The sequence below is a fragment of the Sturnus vulgaris genome, chromosome 13 (genome assembly GCF_052056855.1).
Source record: "Sturnus vulgaris isolate bStuVul1 chromosome 13, bStuVul1.hap1, whole genome shotgun sequence".
Classification (NCBI taxonomy): Eukaryota; Metazoa; Chordata; class Aves; order Passeriformes; family Sturnidae; genus Sturnus; species Sturnus vulgaris.
Genome location: NC_142255.1, coordinates 15,371,251 through 15,394,980, shown reverse-complemented (window position 1 = coordinate 15,394,980; position 23,730 = coordinate 15,371,251). Strand labels below are relative to the sequence as shown.

At 40.7% G+C, this 23,730-nt stretch overlaps 1 protein-coding gene across 3 annotated transcripts in view; it reads right to left on the bottom strand.

Annotated features, from left to right (window-relative positions):
- Nucleotides 1-164: 164 nt before the first annotated feature.
- MCTP2 (multiple C2 and transmembrane domain containing 2) overlaps nt 165-23,730 on the bottom strand; it is a 117,583-nt gene continuing 94,017 nt past the window's right edge. For all 3 annotated transcript variants that reach the window (XM_014874605.2, XM_088172643.1, XM_014874609.2), the window contains 6 exons: nt 23,043-23,165; nt 20,165-20,206; nt 9,953-10,062; nt 7,536-7,645; nt 5,126-5,223; nt 165-2,913 (listed from right to left, as the gene is read on the bottom strand). In XM_014874605.2, coding sequence (XP_014730091.2) covers nt 2,845-2,913; nt 5,126-5,223; nt 7,536-7,645; nt 9,953-10,062; nt 20,165-20,206; nt 23,043-23,165 — 552 coding nt within the window. In that variant the 3' untranslated portion in view covers nt 165-2,844. The remainder of the gene's footprint in view (nt 2,914-5,125; nt 5,224-7,535; nt 7,646-9,952; nt 10,063-20,164; nt 20,207-23,042; nt 23,166-23,730) is intronic.

The window sequence follows — 23,730 nt, the reverse complement described above, 5'->3', positions numbered from 1 at the left end:
GCAGGAGATGCACTTACACTCCTTACTCCAAGCAAACTCCAGTGTGAATTGTTACACTGCACTGCCAAGGGATGTCCTTGATTACCTAGTCAGATACTAAATATTATAGCACAGCATTGCAAAGAATGTGAAACATATCTCCTAATCCAGACAAATTAAAAGCATTATCTTAACCTCAAATATTTATTGTATTTCAAACAGCATTTATCAAAACAAAGAGCTCATCACAACATATATAGGTACTGGACCATCCAAATCCCTTCATTTGGTATGTCTCCAGCATAACAATTAACACAAATTATTCTGAAACCCAACATATCTACACCAAAAAAAGAAGAAGAAAAAGATATCACCCTGTCACCTGAACAGAAATCAGTTCCACGTGGAAAAACCTAAAGAAAAACCCCTCAAACTACTAAAGTATCAATGTGAATTTCTGAATAAATAAACAGTTTTTCCCGCAGTTGAATGTTTTCACTCAAATCAACAATCAGATCCCACACGCCTGCTTAAATATGCCTGACTTTGGTCCTTACAAAATAACAAGATTACAGTATGATAAACCAGATGATAGTTTTAAGCGAGACAATGAGGCATTGTTTACAGAGAAGATTGAGAAACTGGTTTAACAAAAGGGTTCCGTGGACGTCTATTGTATGTACAAGAAGGAGATTTACTGGAGATTTTGTAATTTCTACAAGGCTCTTTCCAACCAGCTTCATTAAGTTGAAGTAAATCAAATCATGCAGAGATCTGGCTCAGCCAGAGAGACATGCCGGGAAAGATACAAAATGAAGAAGAACAGACGCGAGATGATAAGCTTTAGAATCTTTGGCATTTTTCATAAACATTTTCAAGGTTTTAAATCTGTATATTCACCCATTTTCCCACACACACTCGCCTATAAATACATTATACATGTACTCTTTATACACAACTCTGTATATGCATGGGTACACAAGCACACGTGCAAACAAAGAGGCATTTTTGTGGCTTTTTAAACCAGGATAATCTTTCCTCAATCCTTCCATTTGCAGCTACACACAGTTTTTGCATGAGCAAAATACATTCTTTAGCCAATCAAGTATATGAAAATGTGCCTGTCCTTATTCAAAGGCACAGTGGGACTTCAAAAAATAAACTTATGAAAAACTACTGAATCTGGCTAATAACCCAGTGCAAAATAGTCTGCTGTTAGTCTTCCTTCTTCATATTCCTGGCCCACAAGATTGTGCTATGGAACCACACACAGCTCCATCTGGATCACCAATCCATAAGCAAGGTTTTAACCATTTTACCTTTTATTAGATGACTTTCAAAGCCTTTTTTCCTTTCTTCCCCCTTTTTTTTTTTTTTTTTTTCCCAAAAAGAATCCTATCTCTCAGGTTTCTGTATTTCTTTGTACTGTCAACTACCCCAGGGAATGTTGGTGGTAATCCCTGCCTGGGAATCATAAACAACAACTCCAGCTCTCGTGTTACCAATGACTTGTGGTGAAAAATCACTCCCAAAATCACTCTCACAGCACCTAAAGGACCGAGAGCTGCAGTATCACCAAAATTAAGCAGGTTTTACATATGATTCTGTGTTTTAGTTTCCCCAGTCAAACAACCTGTCTAATGCTGGTTTTCTGAAATACATAAAGCAAATGCACAATTGCTAAAAGATTGGTAAGCAAGCAAAAAATCACATTTTCCACAGAACACAAAATGGGGTCCTTTCTTCTGTCTTTCCATTGCTGTTTTCACTTGGCTTCACTTTTGGGTCCTCTCCTTGTGAACCACCAGGAAAGACTGCAAGAAGACATCAGTGGTGGACCAAAGCCTGCACACTATTGCACAACCTCTTCTTTGGGCACGTGCCCTCTTTCTGCACAAGCACTTGTTTCTTTAAGGCTATAAAGTATTCGTTTCTTTCTCTTGGATCTGTAGTGTTGACCCCTCTGGATTTAGACAGGAAAACAACAGCTATGCTGAAAATATCTGATGAGATGGAATTATAAAAGGCAAGCCAACAGAGTCTTTTCAGGTCACTGAGTTAGCCTTTTCTCTTAATCCTTTCATGGCATAAGGTTTTCGTGCATCCATTGCCAGCAATGGATCTCCGATGATTCCAGTATACAAAGAGTTAACCACAGGCTGAGCTTTAAGGAAAAAAAAAAAGGAGAAAAAAAGGGGAAAAAAAAAAAAAAGGAAAAAAAAAAGGAAAAAGAAAAACCCACAAGTGCTGGATGAAATATTGAGATACTGTTGGAGCTCCTAGCTCTTTCTGCTAATTATGATAAAAAACTTTTTAAAATGTACACTGCTTGAACAGAAGATGGGTATCAAAGACTCGTTAATTCAGAGCTTAAACCTTTCTAGGCACAGTGATTTAACTCAGAAAAGAATAGCTTTCATATCTTAATGTAAATCTGTTGGATATGTTAAAAACTGGTTCAGAGCATCTCCTCACATCAGCTCAGCTGATCTGCTACACTAAGCAGAATTATCTCTTCCTACATAACACAGGGAGTGCTGCCACATCCAGCCTTGTCTCTGCAATCAAAGGGGGGGAAAAAAAAAAGAAAAATAAAAGGTGCAGTTGCACCATCCTCTCCCATTCTCCTCCCCATCCCACAACTAATTCACGTTTCACCTTGCTCTTTTTTTGGGATTCCACGCCAAAAAGACAACCCAGAAAAGAAACCCAAGATAGGCGCTTATCAAAAACCACATCTTCCAAGAAAGAGAAAGTCTGTGGCAGTGACTCTAGTGTTGTTCTGAAGCGAGGAGGAGGGGAGGGGAGCCGTGTGTGCACGCCTGTGCAGGGAGGGAGGTGCTGCATTCCCAACCCTGCTGCATCCTATAGTGTGCTCCGCTTCTTCCTGATGGGGCTGGAGCTGCTGGATGGTTTCAATTCAGCGTGCTGCACCTGTGAAAACAAACAGGCATGACGTTTGCACTTAGGTAACTCTAGCTCGCTGCAGCGTGTGTTAATGGCTCCCCCAGGACAAACCCAGGGAAACTAAGGAAGGTTCAAAAGTAATGAATCATTTTCTAAACACAGGAACATGGGGGATTAATTGCAGGAAGGATTTGAGAAGTCATGCATCATTTCTTGAAACAAAAATATTAAAAGCAGATTTTTCTAATGAGATACATGGGGTTCTACCTGATTTCAGCAATCTTTTGGGTTTGTTTTGGTTTGGGAGTTGTTTTTCTTATCTTTCTGGCATTAACCTATTAGTTTAATAAACTTCTCTCAGGAGTCTCCATTCAAGTGGATCCCAATAGACAGTAAGATCACAGTTGTCAAAACCATACACAGACCCTGGGATGCTGAATACTTAATAATTTCAGAAAAGGAAAGTATTCTCCCAAACAGAACCTGGAAAAACCTACCTCCACCTTTCAAAACAAATTAATACACAATATAATGATTAAAACATATGTGGTAAACTGTGAAGGATGGTGTAATCTCCAAATTGTCTGTTGTATGGGACAAAAGTATTCCCACTGAAATCATGGGGGAAATTTGGCTCAACATGTAATCTTTTTCACTCCTCCTCTGTCTTTTGTCCAACATGTGGCTGTAAATGGGTACTGTACAGACAGGAGTAATTCCTAACTCACGGCAGCACCCCAGTGAAATGCTGATGCATTGACAGCCCATAAAACAAAGCAGACAGAGGGGCTTTGGAGCTTCCATGGATGACTTGTCCCTAAAGTGTGTGGCTGTCACTATTTTCAGCACTAGTGGAAAACTCCAAGGTTTGTCCCATCCAAGGAACTTTTATCATTCTTCCCATAGAAAACAGTGATCATTTTCCTTGGAGAGCTCAAAGGATCCCAATATGATAGAAACCACTCAAGGAAATGTTGTAAGTGTAAATGTTAAATAAAGCATAAATAGAAAAGCAGCTTATCTTTATACATAAACACTTAAAGGGCACATGCAAACCATCACTGCAAATCTAGTGGCCTCTACAAGAGCAATGACAACAAATAAAAATATACTGAAGCTTAATGGCTCTATGAATGCTCCTGCTTAGCCTTTTTCCTCCCACCAGTCCATAGTGAGATCTCCCCAGTTATTACTGCTGCCACCAATCAGTCTGATGGCCTCTTGAGATAAATGTCACCAGAAGCTTTTTCCAACCCTGCTCCTACCAGATGCCTCAACACTGCATGTGAGCAATTCAGTTTCTGCCTCCAACAGCATAAAGTCACTACAGATGAGATTGTGATTCCCTCATTCCCAGTGAGCAGCACCTCACAGGGGAAGTGCCACAATTCACAAAGAAAGGTACAATGTCAGAGGGATCCTGGGCATCAGGATCAGGGCCTGGGGACACAGATTCCAGTCAGCTAAAACAAAAGAAAGAATCCTTTATATCGTGTGGCTTCATTACCCAGCAAGACTATTTTCCCTCCTCCAAGAGAAATAAACAGATCTTGACATTCGAAAGGATTTATAGTTCAAATAATTTCCAGGAAGATAGGCGAGATTGCTGAAGACAATGTTGTTGTTTCAAAGAAATGGGAGAAGACACAAGACTTGACTGAAACTGAGGGAGGATAGATTCTGGTTAGATTAAAACTTATAATTCCATAATGGTAGAAGATTGATCTGATCAACTGTAGAGTATTTTAAACACATTTCAGGGTTTTCTTTAAAGAAAAAGATGAGCAGGGCACTGTCCAAAGGAGGCCTGGAGCTCAAGCACAATGTCACAGAAATAATTCCCCCCCATTCCTCCCCTATCTTGAGAAAAAGGAGAATTCAGCAAATCCTTTTGGATGGTTATCTCTATCAAAGAGACTATTTTTCTCCTCCTTCTGTACAAATACCAGAGCAGAAAGGTGACAAAAACCATAGCTCAGTAACCACGCTGAGTGATTTTCCAGATCATTTTTAAGTAGGTCTTTTCAGGATAATTTTTTTCTGCAATCATTTTATCCTTCTCACAAAGGATTTTGGCTCCCCTCTCTTCTAACACTCTCTCCCCCTTCCTTTGTGGATTTTCCCCAGATTCCTTATCACAGTTATTCAAAAGTCTTTGGCATTGTATTCCCAAACGGAGCACCCAGCCGCTCTCAGTGTCACTGCTTGCCTCTGTTGGCTCTGGCCATTCATTACTTACCTTTTGAACATCAGATGGTACCCTGGAGAGGAAATCTAGTAGCTCATTATTGTCGATGGCATAGGGATTTCTAAGCTTCTTAGTAAATTTATTTATGCCTAGGATAAAAAAAAAAAAAAAAAAAATAAAGGCAAACAAAATAACACGACTCTTTTCTACTCCCTCCCTCTAAATTTGTTCAGGCAAGGTGAAAAAGGGAAAGGGAATTCACAAGTAAAAATTAGTGTGAAAACAGTGCCTCAGACTTAAAGCCACACACATGTTCCCTGTCACATGGAATATCTCACAAGTGCTTCCTGGAGGAAGTAGAGGACATTATTGATAAAGGTATTTCTCTACTTTTGGGATCATCTGTTGCCAACAACGTGGTGAAAAGTGATTGCAGCATGAATTCATTCTGGGGGATACTACAGGGAGAATACACACATTGAAAACCAGGTGTGCTGTTAAATCTGCTATCCTACATGACAAACCAGAAGGTTCTGAAAATAATTGGGAAAAAGGCTTTTATTTCCTTCCATCTCTTCAGAAAATGAAAGCTTCCCTTCCCCATCCCTCATGGCTTATCCCCTTTTTGCAGAGCCACATTTGCCAAACTGCCCATATTACGATGCTGTGGGAGACTGTAAAACCTTATCACAAGGTTTGCTTTACTTTGGTCTTTGTGTGAATAATTAGGTTTATTAACTGCAGCAATAGCAGTCCATCTCCATGGACTTGGTTAAGCTTCAGTTGGCAGAGGTGGTCCCTAGTCTGGACAGAAGATCCATGGGAGTGTAACATTCACATTATTGTGAAGGTCATAAGGTCTTCTCTTGCCTCTCAAGGTCTTCTAGGTGAAGAAAATCAGCTAACCCATTTTAAAGAATAGCAAAAAATTTAAATGTTGGTTGCCTCTGAGGATCATAACACAGCATTCAATTCCATCATGCCCCTGTCCAAAATCTCATAGTGCTTTCCCTCAAAGTGATTTCAAATGTGATGGCTGCTCCAGCCTTCTCCTCTCCCTGAAATGTACCTGCTTCACATCTGAGATTCAGCTTTTCAGCCATATACTTGTAGCAAAATGACAACACAATTTTCTGTGTACCTGATTTTTAAAAAACAGAAAATACCATAAGGTCTTTTGAGGCCTTGCCACAGGGTAGTTGTTTAACATGTATCATATTTGAAGGCCCTGTCACTCCAGATGATGTTGAATGGATGTATAGTTTTCATGTACTCACCATGTCTTCCATACAAGAACAACAATATTTTGTTACTGAACTTCTTACTCGAGCAATTTCTCCCCTTTCCTTTTGCCCTTTATTTTTTTTTTTATTTAATCCTTTATTTCTTTGTTGCTGTTGCCCAAGAATGGCTTTTTTTTTAATGCCACCTTCTCATTCCCTCCCTTTTTGACATCCAAGACAGCAGCTGCTGGCTCAGCCCCAGGGGGGACAGGGGGTCCCTACAACTCAGAGCCACATCAGGGCTGAGCTTCTGCAGGTCAGTGAGGATTTACCTGCACTGTGTTCTCCACACTTTCTACCTCAGGGCTGAGATAAAAGTTAGCACCCTAAATAAGACAGGAGGTCATTTGGAGATGTAGAAAGTCTTCAGCAGCTGGAATCATAGAATGGTTTGGGTTGGAAGGTCCTAAAGACCACCTCAATCCAACCCCCTGCCACAGACAGGACACCTTCCACTATCCCAGGCTGTTCCAACCCCTGTCCAACCTGGGATGGGGCAGCCACACCCTATGCCAGAGCCTCACCACCTTCACAGGGAATTTCTTCCTCATATCTAAACCTGCCCTCTTTCTGTTTAAAACCATTCCCCTTAGTTCTATGCCCTTCAATGCTACCTCTTTCTGTGAAAGATGATCTCACATTTCTTCAAAATGCCAACAGGAAAGTTTTACTTTTTAAAAGCTTCTCTTTTAGCTCATTATGTATCTTCACACAAATACTTTCTGACCCACAACAAAAGGAGATGCTCAGTGTGTCCCACTGGGCACAGCCTGTCCTGACTGCCAGGATACTCAGACCCAAAAGGCTCCCAAATCTACATGGTCCAGCTCTGCAAACACATCTTGTCCACTTCCTACCATTTCCCAGCTGGAGGGCTCCAGCACCAGGAAACTAATTACTTTCCTGCAGAAGAATAATAACACTGAAAGTAGCTTATCTAGGCTAATGCTCTTCTTGTGGTGCTGTTGGAAACTTATAAAGAACCCTAAGAAAAGCAAATTATCGGATAACCCAGGGGGGAGAAATGGTAATTTTAAGAAGTTCATAGCATCTTTATTCACCTCTAAGCAACAGCACTTGTTTGTCTCTGTAACAGGTCGTTTAAAGCTTGTTTGATTTCACTCTGTAGACATATACTGTATTTATCTCATACAAATGAGACACAGTGGAGTACTTACCCCAGATTAAAACAATGTACCTCAGTGGTATAAAATACAAAATAACTGTTGCTGCTGCCAGGACCAAGCAGGCCAGGACAGAGAGGAAAGGCACCGTCCAGTTGAATGTGCTGTAAGGAAAAAACACAATCCCTCTCAACATTTCTGTTGGACACTGTTTGTGCTCTGCTACCCAATAATAATTTAATGACCTCTTTGCAGTGCTCAGATATGCTGTAAATTGCAGACCGTTTGGAAGGCGGATAAGCAGATTCCTACATCTGGATGTTATAATGGATTAAGGGAGATATCTGAGAGACAGACATCATGATAAGGAAAGAGAAGAGGAGCCCTTGGGAGCTCATTGAAGTTGTTAGGCGTCTAAGTGAGTTGTTTTTGTTTCTTCTTCTGTGTGTCGCACTTGTTACACATCTCTGCTCGCCAGTCAGCTCTCCATTATTCATGAGCTGATTATCTGATCTGGACACTGGGCTGAGCCAGCTCCTCTGGGCCACAGTGGAGATGGCACGAGATGTGTGGCCAGTGCACGACCCAGGCATGGCAGGTAGCCAGAGTCATCCCCATCAAATTACTTGCATTGGATTAATTATGATGCCAAACTGTGAAAGAGCAGTTCGAGTAATTTCTCTGTATAACATTAGGGCCACACTATTCTATATACATCTGTCCACATATATATACATGTTCTCCCATACCTTTACATTTTCAGCAATTCTTTACTACACTGAATATAGGAGGCTGGCTTGGATAAGCTGTAATAAACCATCAGCAGCCCAAGCTTCTGCAATTCAACAATCCAAGAGAAGCACTCTGGAAAGGCTTGGTTACTACAGCATTTCAGACTTTGGCCACATTGTAGTGAAAAGCAGGATTTTATTTCACTCAGACCTCTCATCTGCAAGTCAATGATGGACTGAAGGTGAGAAGCCACTGCTAACACATCTTGGAAATTACTTTGTCCCTCTGTGCCCTTGTAAGACATAACCCTATGCCCTGCACCAAATGTTGAGATACCCGGACTACAAGGATGCCTGTTAGTCCATAGGTGGATTTATGGATCTGGGCATCTCTGCTTCACACAATCTGCCTGCTAACTTCATCATATCACAATGATGGGGAGTAGGAAGAAGAGAGAATGAATCTGGACCACTTATCAGGCTATAAAATAAGACAAACTTCCCTTGACAGATAAAATTAATAAGACGCTTCAAGAATTACATTTAAGCTTCAATAGATGTATTAAATATTAAGTAAAAATAGGTGGGAGAGGACCCATCATTATCAATCAATGTAGCTTAAGTTAAAGCAAAAAAAATAGCAAAACAGCTCAATTGAGTTAAACTATGAAAACTCCCTATGATTGTGTAACTGGAGTGACAGACGGAAACTGTAGCACAATTCAGTCTGTCACTTACAAAAAAAACTTTGATAGCAATTTTTAATGGCACATCACTGCCGAGCTACAACAGAATTCTTCTGAAATTACATCGGGCGTCCACATTAATACCCAACGTGTTCTTTAAGACCATTGTTACCAAAATGAATACAAGAATTAACAGTGTTTAAGTGCTTTGAGTCTTCCTGCTATGCAGCTGGGCAGAACAGTGCCCTGTTCATAGACTGGAATACATCTCTGGGCCACTTCCACCCCAGCTGGGATGTCCAGTGAGGCACCACAGCACATGTGGTCGCTGTATTTTTAGCTTGAACCCAGCTCCTCATTAAAGTGAGGCTCGGTCACAAACCATCACTTTGTGTTCAAAACAGACAACAATATGGATCAATTAAGCTCCAATAAAGACTGAGCTATAAAAGGTTTGTGTGTGTTTGTGTGTGGGATTTTTATTTTTTTTTAGGCTCTTCACCTCCCTCCTTTGCAAGGTCAGGAATATCCTCTGTGTCTCCCCCCCTGCCATGAGGCCCTGAGAATCCCCTTTGGGCTTCCTCGTGGCATCAGCAGGAAGCAGACAGCTCAAAATGGTAAAGACAGAAGAAGATCAATGTTCTGGCCAGGGACACAAGTGACTGGCAACCCCCACAGCCAGGTCAGGGTGGGGAGGGCATGGGAAAGGCACCACTGACCATCAGCACCCACTTTCTGTGATGGGACTGAAAGGAAATGCCTGATGCTTCTGTGCCCATATCTTCAAGCAGCATCTGTGGCATCCATGACTCCCCACCCCAACACAAACAAGCAAGACCAGAAATTCAGGCAAACCTGAAAGCTACATCAGTAAAGAACACTGCTTCTCCTCTCCCCTGTGCTCTGCAAAGGTTTTTTGGAATAAAGGAGTGTAAGAGATTAAGCAGTGGTGAGACTGGCCAGCTTATCCTGCTGCACTTTTGGAGCAAGACAATTGATCCTCCTGGTTCTGCTTCAGTTCAAATCACAGCCAAGCAAGAAAAAAATTACTTACTTTTTAATCCTCTCTCCAAACGATGCTATTTCTTCCAGGATGCTTTGAACAGTTATGATGATCTCTTGGACCATGTAGATTCTCTCAATTAGCCCCTTTTTCTCAGATTCCTAATCAAAAGAAACCAGAAAACCACATCTTTTAATAATTTGCTAGGGTGTTTACAGACATATGGTGAAACTGAGGTTCCCAGCACTGCTGATCCATCCATGACCTCAAGGATTTCACTGAAGAAAGGACAGAACCAACACCCTGGGTTTATCACACAGAACTAACATTATTTATATAGAACCCTGTTTTCTTCCTTTTCCTCAACACATGGACAGAGGTTTCTCCATCTTCTAACGTAATTTGACTGCAGGATCTCAACCAGGATTTCACACAGCTGGATGCCAAAGCACAGGAGGTGCTGAGCACCCCTGGTGTGGAGAGCTGGCTGCCCAGTGCTCCTCGAGAACAAAAATATTCTTGTGCAGAACTTTAAATATCACTTTTCTGAGCTTTGTAGGCTTCCCACAGCCATGCTGGTTTGTGGTTATAAATTAGCAGCAAGATAGTGAATGCAGTATTTTTTGAGCATTCTGTATACAGAGAATTATTCTTTTACTGGGGGGAAAAAAAAGGATCAAAAGAAAAAATGTCATTTTCCCTTTACAGCGGCCATCTCAACTACATTTCTTACTGCTTATTTTAGGCAACAACACTACAGGACATTACTACACATGTGCAGAAATTAAAAGGAAGCACAGAATGAATTAAAAATCAAAATTACTTAAATCAGGCTTGAAAACCAGTGTACAATTATCAGCATTCAGCATTTCTTTGCCAGCAATCTAACACACATACAGGCATGCAAATTGGCGTGGTTGCAGATATTCTAGCAAGAAATCAGCAAAACATTCACTTATTACAAAATGCAGAGCCCTGGACACTGATTTTACATCACATTTAGACACTTAAAAATCAGTCCAATTTAGAAAAAAAAATAAAACAACAAAAAACAAACCAACAAAACATCTTAAGCTGTGTTTTAACCAATCTGTTCCCAGAGAGGGGAGATGATGGCAAAGAGCATTTTGTATCCCTGTTCTCCGTGGCCCACACCAGTCAAGGTAGAGAAAAGGGTGGGTGGGAATGAGCAAGGGCCAGAGACTTTTGCAACAACACTGCGGCAATTCTGCCTCTGTGCTGTCATCCACATTATTCCTCCATGCAGGACGGGGTCAGAGGCTATTTAAAAATCACACAGGGCCACAGAGGTGAGGGCTCTTGTTCCAGAATTTTGGCACTACCATGCTGTGAGAGGGTCTTTATGGGGCTGAGACAGGGCACCACTCTATAGAGGGTGCTGGAATAACCCGTGACCCATCCTTGGATGCTGAGAGGCAGGCATGGGAATGCAGCCCTTACACCACTTTTAATTACTTACTGCCCATTTCTTTCCCCAGCAATTTTTGAGTTTAAAAAGCCAGCCAAAACCACCACGGAGTTATCAAGCTCCAGACATTTGAATATTTGCCTTTAGGTTGCAAGTCAGTGCACAATGAATAGAAGCAGCATTTTAAATAATCACACATTTGGGTGTGAAAATGAGTATTTTTACATTAATAAAACAACCAACAAAAATGAAACCCTTGGGGTGTGAAATAACCCCAGAACAAAATAAATAAATAAATAGTCAGTTTATGTGAAAATAGCACCAAAAAGTCATTTTCACACAGCTCCAGTTATAATCTCGTTAGGCTCAAATGTAAATGACACATTGAAATTATATTTAACTATTTCTTCACTGGAATGGTACAACGGTCCTTTAGCCATAGTTGGCTTTTTTTCCACCAAACTTGGAAGCAGAATTTGGGGAGCAGCTCATGGAAAACCAGACAGTGGGAATTTCATTCTGTCCAAATTCAGGCAGACCACTTTATTTAAGTGATATTGCAGGGCAAGCCTACTCTTGCTGCCCAGAGCTGTAAGGGAGATCATCTGCCAGCTCTGTCTGCATCATGCTGACTTCATTTACACGTCCTCATGGAGCTCAGAGATGTGGTGATAACACAGTTTAACCAACACAACACAACTCCTGCTGCAGCCACGAAGCAGAGCCAGAAAATAAACCAGAAACTGCCAGTCCCTAAGTCATGACAACTGCATGCCCTGCTCACCTGGCTGCATGCTAAAATCACCCCTGGACAACAGAGCTTTCAATTTCTGATGCAAAATATGGCCAACCAATGTAAGGGCAGAGACACACTGGGATTAGAAAACCTTGTAAATAAAATCAGTTATTTGAGAGAAGTATAGGCTGCAACTGTGTGTATGCACAGTGTGCATAATCGTGTGAAAATCCTGGGAATTTGTCAACGTCGTTTCTTTGTTTTTGTTGTTTTGTTCTGGAAACCTGCAGTCTAAACACATGGACAAGATTATTAGGTCACTGGTTAAGCAACAGAGTAGCAGACAAATGAAGTACAAGAAATGAGGTTTTCCAAATTATTTAGGTTTTGGAGTGTTGTTTATGCTTTGTGAAGCCAGCACCTCACAAAACACTGTCAGAAGCAGTAAGAGTCCATCAGGATGGCAGTCACTGGACCCTATTTATTAGTAAATGGGTAACTGTCATAGAGAAGGCTGTATTTGAACACCACCATATCCGTGGAAAATGTAAAAAAAAGAATCCAAAATACATCTTCCAATAAACATACTTCCTCATCCGTGCAAGGTGCCACCACTCACACAATCTTCTCCATCCTCTTCAGGTATCATTTCTTTCTGATTTCTTTTGGACTCAATGTATTATACTGCTTGAAAACTGAATTTAGATACCAGTAGTTTAAGATCATAGCCCAGAAGCTTTTGCATGAATTGAAAATGAAATATCCTGCCTGTTTCTGTCATTATTTCCCTAAAACCACTCGTGATAATTTCCATTAATTCAGGGCCTGTTTCTCCTTTATTTCTTAGCTGATTACAGCACTGTGGGTGGACCAAAACTAGTCCTCAGCCTCTGGGAAAGAATTAACTCCATCAAAATGAATTTACAACTGAGAATTAATTATATAATCAGTGTGTTACTTCATCTCTGCCTTGCATATCCTGATTTAAGAACCCTGCATTTCTACATTAATTGCCTGAACAAAACCACAAAAGGGGGTTTACAAAAGATTAAGCATGTCAGGGGAGAGGGAAAAAAAAAAACCTAACACCAACCAAGATCCAGCAATTTCAGAAATTAAGTCTTTTGTCTCCAGCTAACATACATCAACTTGAACTCAGAAATGAAGACTCCAAAATCTCTGCTGCACTGGAAGATGCACTTAGATTTTTCTATTTCTGAAATATGTAAAAAACAGGACTCATAAATACACTTAAAGAATTACCACAGCTCTGGCATCTCCCTTCCTTGGAAGGAACTTATGCTGCTCTGAGACATTTAGGGTCAGTTACAAAAGAAACCTTCACACAACCCCAGCACGGAGGGGCTCCCAATGCTGAAGACTTTAAAAGGGTGGGAATATGGGGCAGGCCAGGACAAGATGTCCCCAGCACTCACACAGCAATTCACAACGGGTGAGCTACAACAGTCAGAGCTGGTCTTGCAAGGGAAAATCCTAAGAGTTATGGGGGAAGACACTGAAGGCAAAATTCTTCACTCGTCTGCTCTGGAACAAAGGCCAAATGCCACCCGTTAGTGCTTCTTCTCCAGCCAAGCATCCATTACTGAATTCAAAGCTTGGATGGTGGAGATCCCCTAACTTCTTTTGATCATTTGTTTCAATGATTAATAGCTTTCATCTTTACAGAAAGCTGTTTCCTATTTTTTAAATCTATCCTTCAAATATTTTTCCTCTGGATACATCCAAACCAGCAAGCGATGCTCCAAGTGCACAGACAATTTTTGCTGTTGTTCTCTTAAGTGTATTTCTGATGTATACTGCAAATATCATATGCACACAACGAAAAGTTAGGCTTGAAGCCATGGGTAAGTTCTACATAATACTTGCTCACTTGGATTTCATAGAAAACACTTGTAGAGAAAAATCTTGCATGCAACTTTCAAACAAGTGGTATTCATCAGCAGATTTCTGGCGTGCCAAGGGAAACTCAATATATAAAGCTGAGGAACACTTGGGGGCAAAGATGCGGAAAAGGGGAGGAGAAAACATAAATATGGATTAATGCAAAAGGAAGAAGAAAACAGGATACAGGCAGCTCAGTTAGGAATGAAAATCCTGAATATCTTCAGGGATTGGAAGAATTAGTCTGCCTAGCCCTGGGCTGGCCTAACTTTCAGGATTAGCTCTCTTACAGTAGCTGTCTCATTATGCTACTGCTGCTACAAGCACATTAGGGCAGTGTTTTACCAGGATTTATCTAATGTACCAGTTATTAATTCTTCAGTGTATTAGCAACAAACAAGATTGATGGAAAGGGGAAAGAAAGGAAAATAGCTCAGGCATGCATTCCTTTTTGCCCCACTATTATTCTGCTTTAAAAAAAAAAACCCAACAAAACATGCTGTTGTTATTTAGAGACAAGCAGAGTTAGCCAAAGTTGGATTTAATTTGCAACTTGCTCTCTGATGGACTACAAAACCCCGACCTTACCGGTGTCCAGCAAAACCTGTGCAAAACAACACCTTAGGGCCAAAATACTCGTCCATGAAGAACTTCTGAAACCAAAAGGATTTTATTGGGCATCAAGAGCAGACCACTGGCCTCCATGGTCTGCAGGGAACACTTTGCTAACGCTCCAGTCTAGCAGCAGAACGAAGCTCTAGTGGGAGGTGGCAGCCATGGAGTGACAGACAGCCTCTTGGTAGCTAAAATGAATTCCAGGCAGAGCTCTGCAAACACCACAGCAACCTTGAACTGGCTCCTGCCTTGGGTGGGAGCCTGAGGCTGCTGAGAGGAGCCCAGCAATCCGCCCTGCTGAGTCCCTGCCCTGCCCTGTGCTGCAAAGCCTGCTAGGAGAGCTCCTCAGCACTTCCAGGAGGATGGGCACGCCGAGGGGATGGCTGCCAAACTCTGAGCAACTGCCTCGTGCAGTCCTGAAACTGTGCATCACAGGATCTTTTTGTTTATTAACACCACGCTGCAAATGTGCCTGCCTGTGGAAATTTAGCGAATCCGAGTGTACTTGAAATAATTACCAAATAGAGGAAATGCAACACATACAGGTCAATTTATGCTCTCAGTTAAAAAGGTGTGAAATCTGGAATAATTCCACCAGAGCCAATAGAATCACTTCAGACTGGTATGAAGGAGAGCAGCATTGGTCTTAAAAGGACACATTTGGAAAGCAATAGCACATCATCCTACAGCTCAGGCTGGGAACACTCCCTGCAGGGAAGAAGATGACCACTCCATACCCTGTTCAGTCATGTCTGCACTTTCTCTGCCTGCATTAGATGGATTTCATCCATGCACAGGGATTCAGCAAAAATCTCCTAAGCCAAGTCCAAGAAAAATCCTATGTGAAAAACCCTAGGTCGTAATTCAGATTCTTTCTCTATGCACAGGCATGAAATGCAGGGGGCTTAAGAAGCATTTTCTGTACTTGCTCACGTTTTCATAGACATGTAAAGTAACCCAAAGTCCACTGGTATTGCCACAAGTTTTCAAGCAATATCAGCAGTCACAATAGAATAAAACACAATTCAGGTGAGGAACACATGCTTAAAAAGCAGCAAGAATCAATCCTGAATGGAGATAAAAAAATCATCAGTCATCTTTGATTTAAAAAAATGGAAAGGGAAAGTAAATAAATTTTGTTAAAATAAGTGCTTTCTCCTGGAAACACATGAGACTTAAGAACAATTAGACTTAAAACTACTCAATCATCATCTATAATCTAGGTAATGATCTTGAGCAATTTGGGGTACAGGAGAAAGAGTGATCTAGTAATATATTTGGCCAATTCAAAATAGAATTTAACATTTTAAATTTAACATTTAAATTTAACATTTTAAATAGTTGGAGTTTTTAAGGGAGGAGAACTCCCTGAGACTCATGTGCTCAGTCCTGTGACCTGCCTAGTGCCACTTTCTCCAGAGATTTAGAAAGGTTGCAATGTTGGCTTTTACCTACATCTAGGTAGGTAATTCTCTCGAAGAGGGAGAATTCTGGAGTGCCATAGGGCTGCTATGGTTTCTTTGTGAGGATATCTAAAAGTCCTCTGCAAGAATCTCTTTTCAGCTCCTCTCCCGCATCACCTCTAAACCTATGAATGGGTGGCTCATGGCACTGATGTAAGAACTGTGCCAATTTATGAGAGGCCTATGGATAAGAACAGCCCTAGACAATGCTGCTGTGCAAATAAGATTTAACAAGACACCATTTAACTTACAGCTTCTTGTACAAAGAAGGCTCCCAGGAAAAGAGCAAAGCAAAACTACAGCAAGCCCTGAACTGGGTCTTTTTGCCCATAATTTTGTGGAGGACATGGATGCTCCTTGTCAGTCTGAACATACCCAGTGTATCACGGGGCATTTTCAAGTCCTTACCATCATTTCTCTTCAGCAATCTTAATGGGGGATGTTGAAATATTATATTGCAATTGTATTGAAGAGAAAAAGAAAAAACTAATGAAATTATTTATACTTCCAAGGAAGAAAACAATGAGATGATATTGTCTTGAATGACCTTTCCTAAGTATGGGGATATAGCATCTTACACAATAGACTCTTGGTTCATGTTTCAATTACTGACCTTTACTGCGGAGAAAATTAATGCAATTTTCATCGTAATCCACCCGTACAAATAAGATCCATACGGAAGGTTTCCACATGCTGAATCTAACTCAAATGGAAAATGTCAGCTGTTTGCTACTGGATGAATTTGACTTTAATTTGTTTGGCTGGAGTCTTTTTGAATTGTGTTCATAAAACTTTGTATATCTTTGGTACCTATTTTTGACAGAGAATTTCCTGCATTAAAGGCATTGCATTTTTATTCTTTGGTGATTTTTTTCCACTTCTGTGTTTTTCCCAATACATGAGATACTAAACATTTCTTGGAAGTTGCCAAATAACTTGGCTTTAAGCCACAGTATCACTTGATTCTTCCCTGTTACACTGCACTAGCCAAGCAGGACTACACGGCTCACCACAGGAGAGAAACTCTCAAAAAAAACCCCCAAAAAAATCAACAAAACCCCCACACAGGAATTACTGTAGATTTTAGTTTTGTCTCTGATTTTCTTTTGAATCAGTTACCAGACCTGAAAAGAGTAGTAAATTAAGTTTTGGCTGTTGTGGAGATGTAAACTTTTACTCAGACAATGGAGAAGACTCCAAGGCTCCTTCCAGTCAGGTGCAATGACACAATCATCACAGGGTAACTGTCTGCTCTTGAAACTTTACAGTCATTATCAGAAACAGAAAGAAAAAGAAAAAAAAAACCAAAATAAAAAGAATAGAACTGGTCAACAATCAGACAACTTAAAGTGAGTTGCATGCTTGTCTATACCTTCTTACTGGCAGACCAAAGTGATGTAATTTTGAAACGATCCTTACTCAGCCTGACAGACCCCAGAGCTGACAGGACACAGCCTGAACTCCGTGTCCATGATGGCACAAATCCGAGAAGGCATTTATCCATGGAAGAGCTCGTGCCAAAGGGACAGAGCACTGCTATCTTTTACAGCCCTCCATGCTGGTATGTGGGGAGGGCAGAGGGGGAAAGGATGGGGGAGGCAGCAATTAAGCCCTGTCATTTAAGACAGATAGTCTAGGTGGAGGGAGTTAATCTGCTCTTGGGTTTTTGAACTAAGTGTCTGTGTATTTATAATTTGTAAACAGTTCATCTCTTCAAGGGTGTGTTACAATTCCCAGAAGCACGGTCTGTTATGTCTAACAGGCAGCAGAACCCAGAAGGGCTCTGTGTGTGACTATTTTGATACAGCAGGATGACAGGAAACAGAAACAGTGACCTCGTACACCACAACCCAACTAGCAGATTTCAACTTTGGGAGCTCTTGTATTAGGGAGGAAAAAAAAAAAATACACAGACTTCTTTTTAAAGTAGAGTTGTCTGTTTAAATGTTGACATTGCCATGAGATAGTGTCATAAAATTACATTTTTCTTACACTACCCAGAGAGCATTGGCCACCCTCAGACTTGGAAAATTGACTCAGAATAACCTAATGCACTTAAAGATGCAAGTCATGGGAGTGCAAGCATGGCTCATCACAGGGGCACAGTAAAGACATTAAGGCAATTCTGCACAGCACTGGACATGGGACAAATGTAGGGGCTGGAAATTGTCCCCCCTGGCAACTCTGTGTCAGAATTCCATAGACCCATAACAGTTAGAATGAATTATGAATTATTACTGTAATGTTGGGATGTGAAGTGTTATCTTCATGAGAAAGCCTGCTGGAGGTGTCTACTGTGAGAGGCTTTAGCCAGTGCCACCAGCTCTGTGTGCCAGAGAGTCGTGGGGTGGGTGTGAAAGGCAGAGAGAGGCAGCTCCCATCACAAAATGGTAGGGCCAAACCATCAACAGCTCAACACTGACTCTCCAGGAGTTCTACCAAACCTGCACACTTAATTAAAATAAAGCAAGAAAGGGAATGACAAGTGAAGCTGTTTGGGGGGAGGCAAAAACCTAAAGTCATTAAATCCAAATTGAAGTGACCCAGTCGTGTTTGTAGAGAGAATCAAAGTCACTGGAGTTAAATGTAGGGTAAATGTAACCTAGAATATTTTAGCATTGCAGCAATGAATCTACTGCACACCACAGGAAACAGAGGATTTGATACCTATTTAATACATTCTTACTTCTCTTTTTCCACCTCAGCACTTGCAAGGGAAAACTAGGAATATTAAAATAGAAGGAAGTAAATGGGATTGTTCCAGTGAATAAGTTACACCTTTAGGCATCACATAAATAATATTTACAGGTGTCTAGAACCAAGTACCACTAAATAGAAATTATTGACTTTTACAGGTACACAGTATTCTTTTGAAAAAGATGCAACTTTCATTTAGCAACTTCTGATGATTTTCAGATATTGGTCCATTCAGCTGACGAATTTTACGATGTAAAGAGTAAATTATAAATGAGAACATTTAAACAACTATTGTGTGTTGCAAGAAACCTGTAATTCAGCTGGATTGCCTAAACTTCACTTTATAACTTTGATGGATTTCTGGTTGCTCATTAAAATATAACCACAGCAGAAGAGCAAGTTACATTTAAATAACTGTTCCCATCAATTAGTCTGCTGAGCTTCAATCCCAGGGTCTGTGACTGAGAAGAGTTAAGGTACACTTGCTAGCTGAGCTATTGATTTACTTCTTAATGATCAACAATTTCTTTGCAGCATTTTTAAAACATAGAATATTCAGGAAGAGTCTTATTAACTTAGTATGCAATTTGAAAGTTTCACATTCCCTCATGAACATTTTCTTCCTAACAGCTAATGTTCCTTTGCATGCTGTTGCTTGTTAAATAATTCCTCACCTTTTAGCTTTAAAGTATTTATAGATTATCAGATCCTCCTTCACTTACTTATGTTTTTTCAAGCTGTATACATTAAGTTCTCTTAATCTTTCTTCATATGTCATGCCCTCTAATCCTTTTATCATTTGTCACTGTGGTTTGATAAACTTGGAAAAAAATCCAATGAATTTTTCAGAGTGAGAAGAATGAGTAAGTATGCTCCAATAAAATAAAAAACAGGCCTTGCCAATTCCAATTCTTTCCACATTTCAGCCGCTGAGCTAAAACTGGTTTTTTTCCCAGGCTCTGAAAGAAATGCTGAGAAAATTCTAACCAGCCCTCCACAAATCACACCAATTCTGGCCTACTGAAGTGGAAATGCCAAATCGTTTGGGGAAGGCCATTAGTAGGGAATGCCATCCAGCACTTGGAACAGCAGCAAGGGGGGAATGCACATCCTTGTGTCCATCTCTGCATCTCCTCCACCCACACACAGCCCTGTAGGTGCACATTCATGGCTGTGTGCCCACCACAGGGTCAGGCACAACCTGGGGCTGCTCTGTCAGTGCTCAGGTCTCACACAGGTACCATCACTGTGCAATGTTACACAAACCAACCCCTTCCTACTTTCAAACCTGCCAAGCAGCAAACTGCTGATACCTGTTTTCCCAATACAGATAATAACTGAAGATTTATGGAGAGATTATTTGTTCGTGTTCTCCCACCTCCCTTCTGATTCTAGTCAACAGAATTGTGAGATATGCTTACCTTATCATCTTCATCCTCGTCTTCATCCAAGCCCATAAGCTCCTGCAGAAGCAGATGTCCATATTACAAAACACAACTCTTATTTTTTAGTGACAGGCAATGTTCAAAACGCTTATGATACTCCCACAACATTTCACTATACAATTTTCTCCCACTTCTATTGGAAGTCATAAAAAACCCCCACCATTTTCTCCTTTCCAAAACAGTGTTTTATATTCAAGGACCTTTCTTTTTCGTGGTATTCTGAACAGAGCATGCAATACCCTATACAAATTTTAAGTCTAAATAAAGCATTAGTGGCTGTGTCCAGTAATCTGAAGGCAACAGGCTTTCAAACACATTGCCAACTTTTACTATCTGTAAACAGCTTTGTTCTCAGTCTTGCAAATGCACCAACTGGTATGTCAAGGCTGAGGACTCCATACTCAACTTGTTCCATCCCCACTGCCACAATGACTGCTCCCTCCCTTTAGGGCCATTACTGAAACATTAGACTTTAGAAAACACATTAGTATGAACATAATCAATCTCACATAGAATCACAGGCAGATTTCTATGCAGCATTATTTCCTCCTTTTAACTTCTGTGCTGACAGGTAGGACAGAAAACAAAAGACTTGGCAAAGGCTTGGAATTAGGAGCACTTGGCTTTCAATTCAGGTATTTAATAAACTGAGCCTTTAACAGGGTCCTCCAGTTTTTTCTTGGTTATTTAATAGCTACATTTGAATCTGTGTACTACAAGTTTAAATACAGCAAACATGCAAAGAATGTGAAGAATCACAATAAAAAGATGTTTTGGATTTAGGGTTTCTTAGGGGGTTGGGTGTTTCTCTTTTGGGGTTTTTTAATTTCTTTTTTTTCCCCTGAAAAGCAGTTGCATCTAGGATGTAAAAGGTACTGGGAGTTCAGATAGCCAGATTTATTCTTTGGCTCTCTGGAATACCCTGAGCAGCTGAATTAACACTGATCATGGTTTAAATTTCTATAGAAGCTCCCCATCTGTAAATCATAAAACATTTTACCAATATTCCCGAATTTAGCCTCCTGGCAAGTGGATCAGGAGTACAAGGTTAATACTGTTATTCACATTTTATAGCACAGAAATCAGAGAGAATTTGAGGTTCACTTTTGCAAAGACTCTTGCTTGCATTCCTCTGTATACACAAAATGTGAGTGCTGGCACACAAAAACCAAAGGCAGTGAATATCCAGCCAAGGCCTGAAGAAGCAGAAAATAAATAAATGACTGTGTAAAAAGCATTGGTATTTTGAAGAAACCCTTTTCTCATCTGCAGGACAGATGTGACTCAGGCTAGCACCTGATTGTCTATTTTTGACCTACAGATGGTTAGAATCATAGACACACATAAAAAAGGAATCAGGTAATATTAAAGGCACTTTGACTACTTGTTCCATATGATCCCAATCCTGCAAAGCACTTTGGCAGACGTGTGATTTTGCTTATGCAAAATGCACCCCTGAATTTCATGGCATGGTGTTGCTTACAGAAAAGTGTGACAGGAAAAGAGCCAAATTCCTGATGGACCTTTCTTTACTATTATCACAATTAGGTGTATTATTAGAAATAGCCTTTTTGCAGTGTCCACCTAAATGATGCTCTGCTTAATTCTTCTGTCTTATGTGAGACTCTCCTCACCTGAACATGCAACAAATTCACCGGAGGATGAGTGAAGGGGCTGGAGAGCACTCTCTGTGTAGGTTTTTTTTTCCCTTGGTAAGTTATTATTGCTGTTTTTTACTGCCTTTTGTATTAAAAACAAAAACATCTGTTTGCCTGGGATTCTCTGACATGAGAAGTCCTGCTTTTCTTGATGAAATCAAGTAGTCACTGTAGACACACAGTATCTTTCTGCATTATTCTGGACTTGGCTGAAACTGGAGAAAGGCATTTCTTTTATCATGTTTTCAAATTAAGCATCCCCTGGTCTGGATAATCCAACTTCTCCTGTTTTCTAAGAATCTTTCCACTTGGGAGCAGATGAAAACAAAACCAGGAGCAAATTTTCACTCTAAAACTAATAAACCAGCTATTGACTTTTTCAATTCTAGGATATTATGCCTTTGTGTAAAAGCCACTTGACTCATTCAGGTAAAGGTATTCTTCATGGTTACCAATGTCAATCATCTTTTAATCGAAAGTTAGAAGGAACTGATCCTTTGACTTCCATTTCATTACTGTATTTATTTCATTTTTAAAAACAGAATAGTATGGACATTCATGAATTTACTCTCCTTTCTAGCTCTAATTACCATTGTTAAAAGAAAATTGTAACATCAAACAATCATTTCATACCCTAACAGTAGCACTTTGTCACACTTGGTGATTATTTCTGTATTTAAAACTTTATTTCTCACAAGTTAAAACCCAAAGGCTAAATTTCTAGGGGGAAAAAATTGTCTTTTAAGAGCTGGGGGTGGGAAGGAGGAATAAAAGCTTCTTAACACCTCAGATCATAGGACAAAGTTTAAAAGAACTACATTCTCTTTTGGATACTATTGACTTTCCTCTTCTGTGAAACATGAATCGTTAGTGTGTTGCAAAGTGTAATGACAAGAAGGGAATGGCTTTTAGGAACTTTCTGCTTTGCAAACCTTTCTTAATTCAACTTAAAAACGTTTGTAGTTATTTAATAAGTGAAATCCTCCTCCTACACACTCTCATCTTCTCCTACTACTCTGAATGGTTTATTGCTTTAATTGAATAATGAAAACGGAGAGAATTGAGGTTTCTTTTCAGTAACTTTGAAACAGAAGTGCTGTTTAGCTACACAACCAGCTTAATGCCATTAAAATGCTTGATGCTTAGCTCAGGGGCACGCCGGGGCTGCCCAGAAATGTTCCTGCCACTCTACTTGCCTGGGCATCCTGGGCATTATTGACCTTCCCTGTTGTGACGAGGGAGAAATTGTATGCAAAGAGCACCAGCAAAGCCAGGGGCACCATGTACAGCTCCACGGTCCAGACGGTGACCACAAACACCTGGGGGAATACATACAAGTGTTGAAAGAGAAGGACACGTAAGAAAGGCTGACAGTCATTAATTATCACTCTGCACGTTCATCCTTGAATGCCTGCTAACCTCATTCAGGTTATTATTATTTTGGCAAAGAAATCTGCTCCCTCTATTCTGTGTGTGCTCATCAGGCTGTAGCTGTAGTTGGGGAAGGAGAAGGCCATGAACATGAGGGTCAGCCCAAAATCTTTCTCCACTCCTTCCTGGGACCCCTCCAGCCTGAAAGCCTTTTGTCCTACTGCTGGTGTACAACAGATGCACTTTGAGTGGCAAACCTGCTCCACTTCATCAAACCCCAGCTGCCAGGGGGTCTTTCCCAGGCTGGGGAAGAGCATTTTCCTCCTGTGCAACTGGAGCCACGGAGCTCCCTTGTCACTCCAGAGGGGATGATCAGCAAATGCATCTTCACCATTAATCCACCTGCACTCTTGGCACAGCAGCCCAGAGAAAGGACTGTCACCTTGCAGGAGGCAAGGCCTTGGGTTGCACACGATGCATTATTTTGGAGAGGGATCCAGTCAGCCCAGTCTC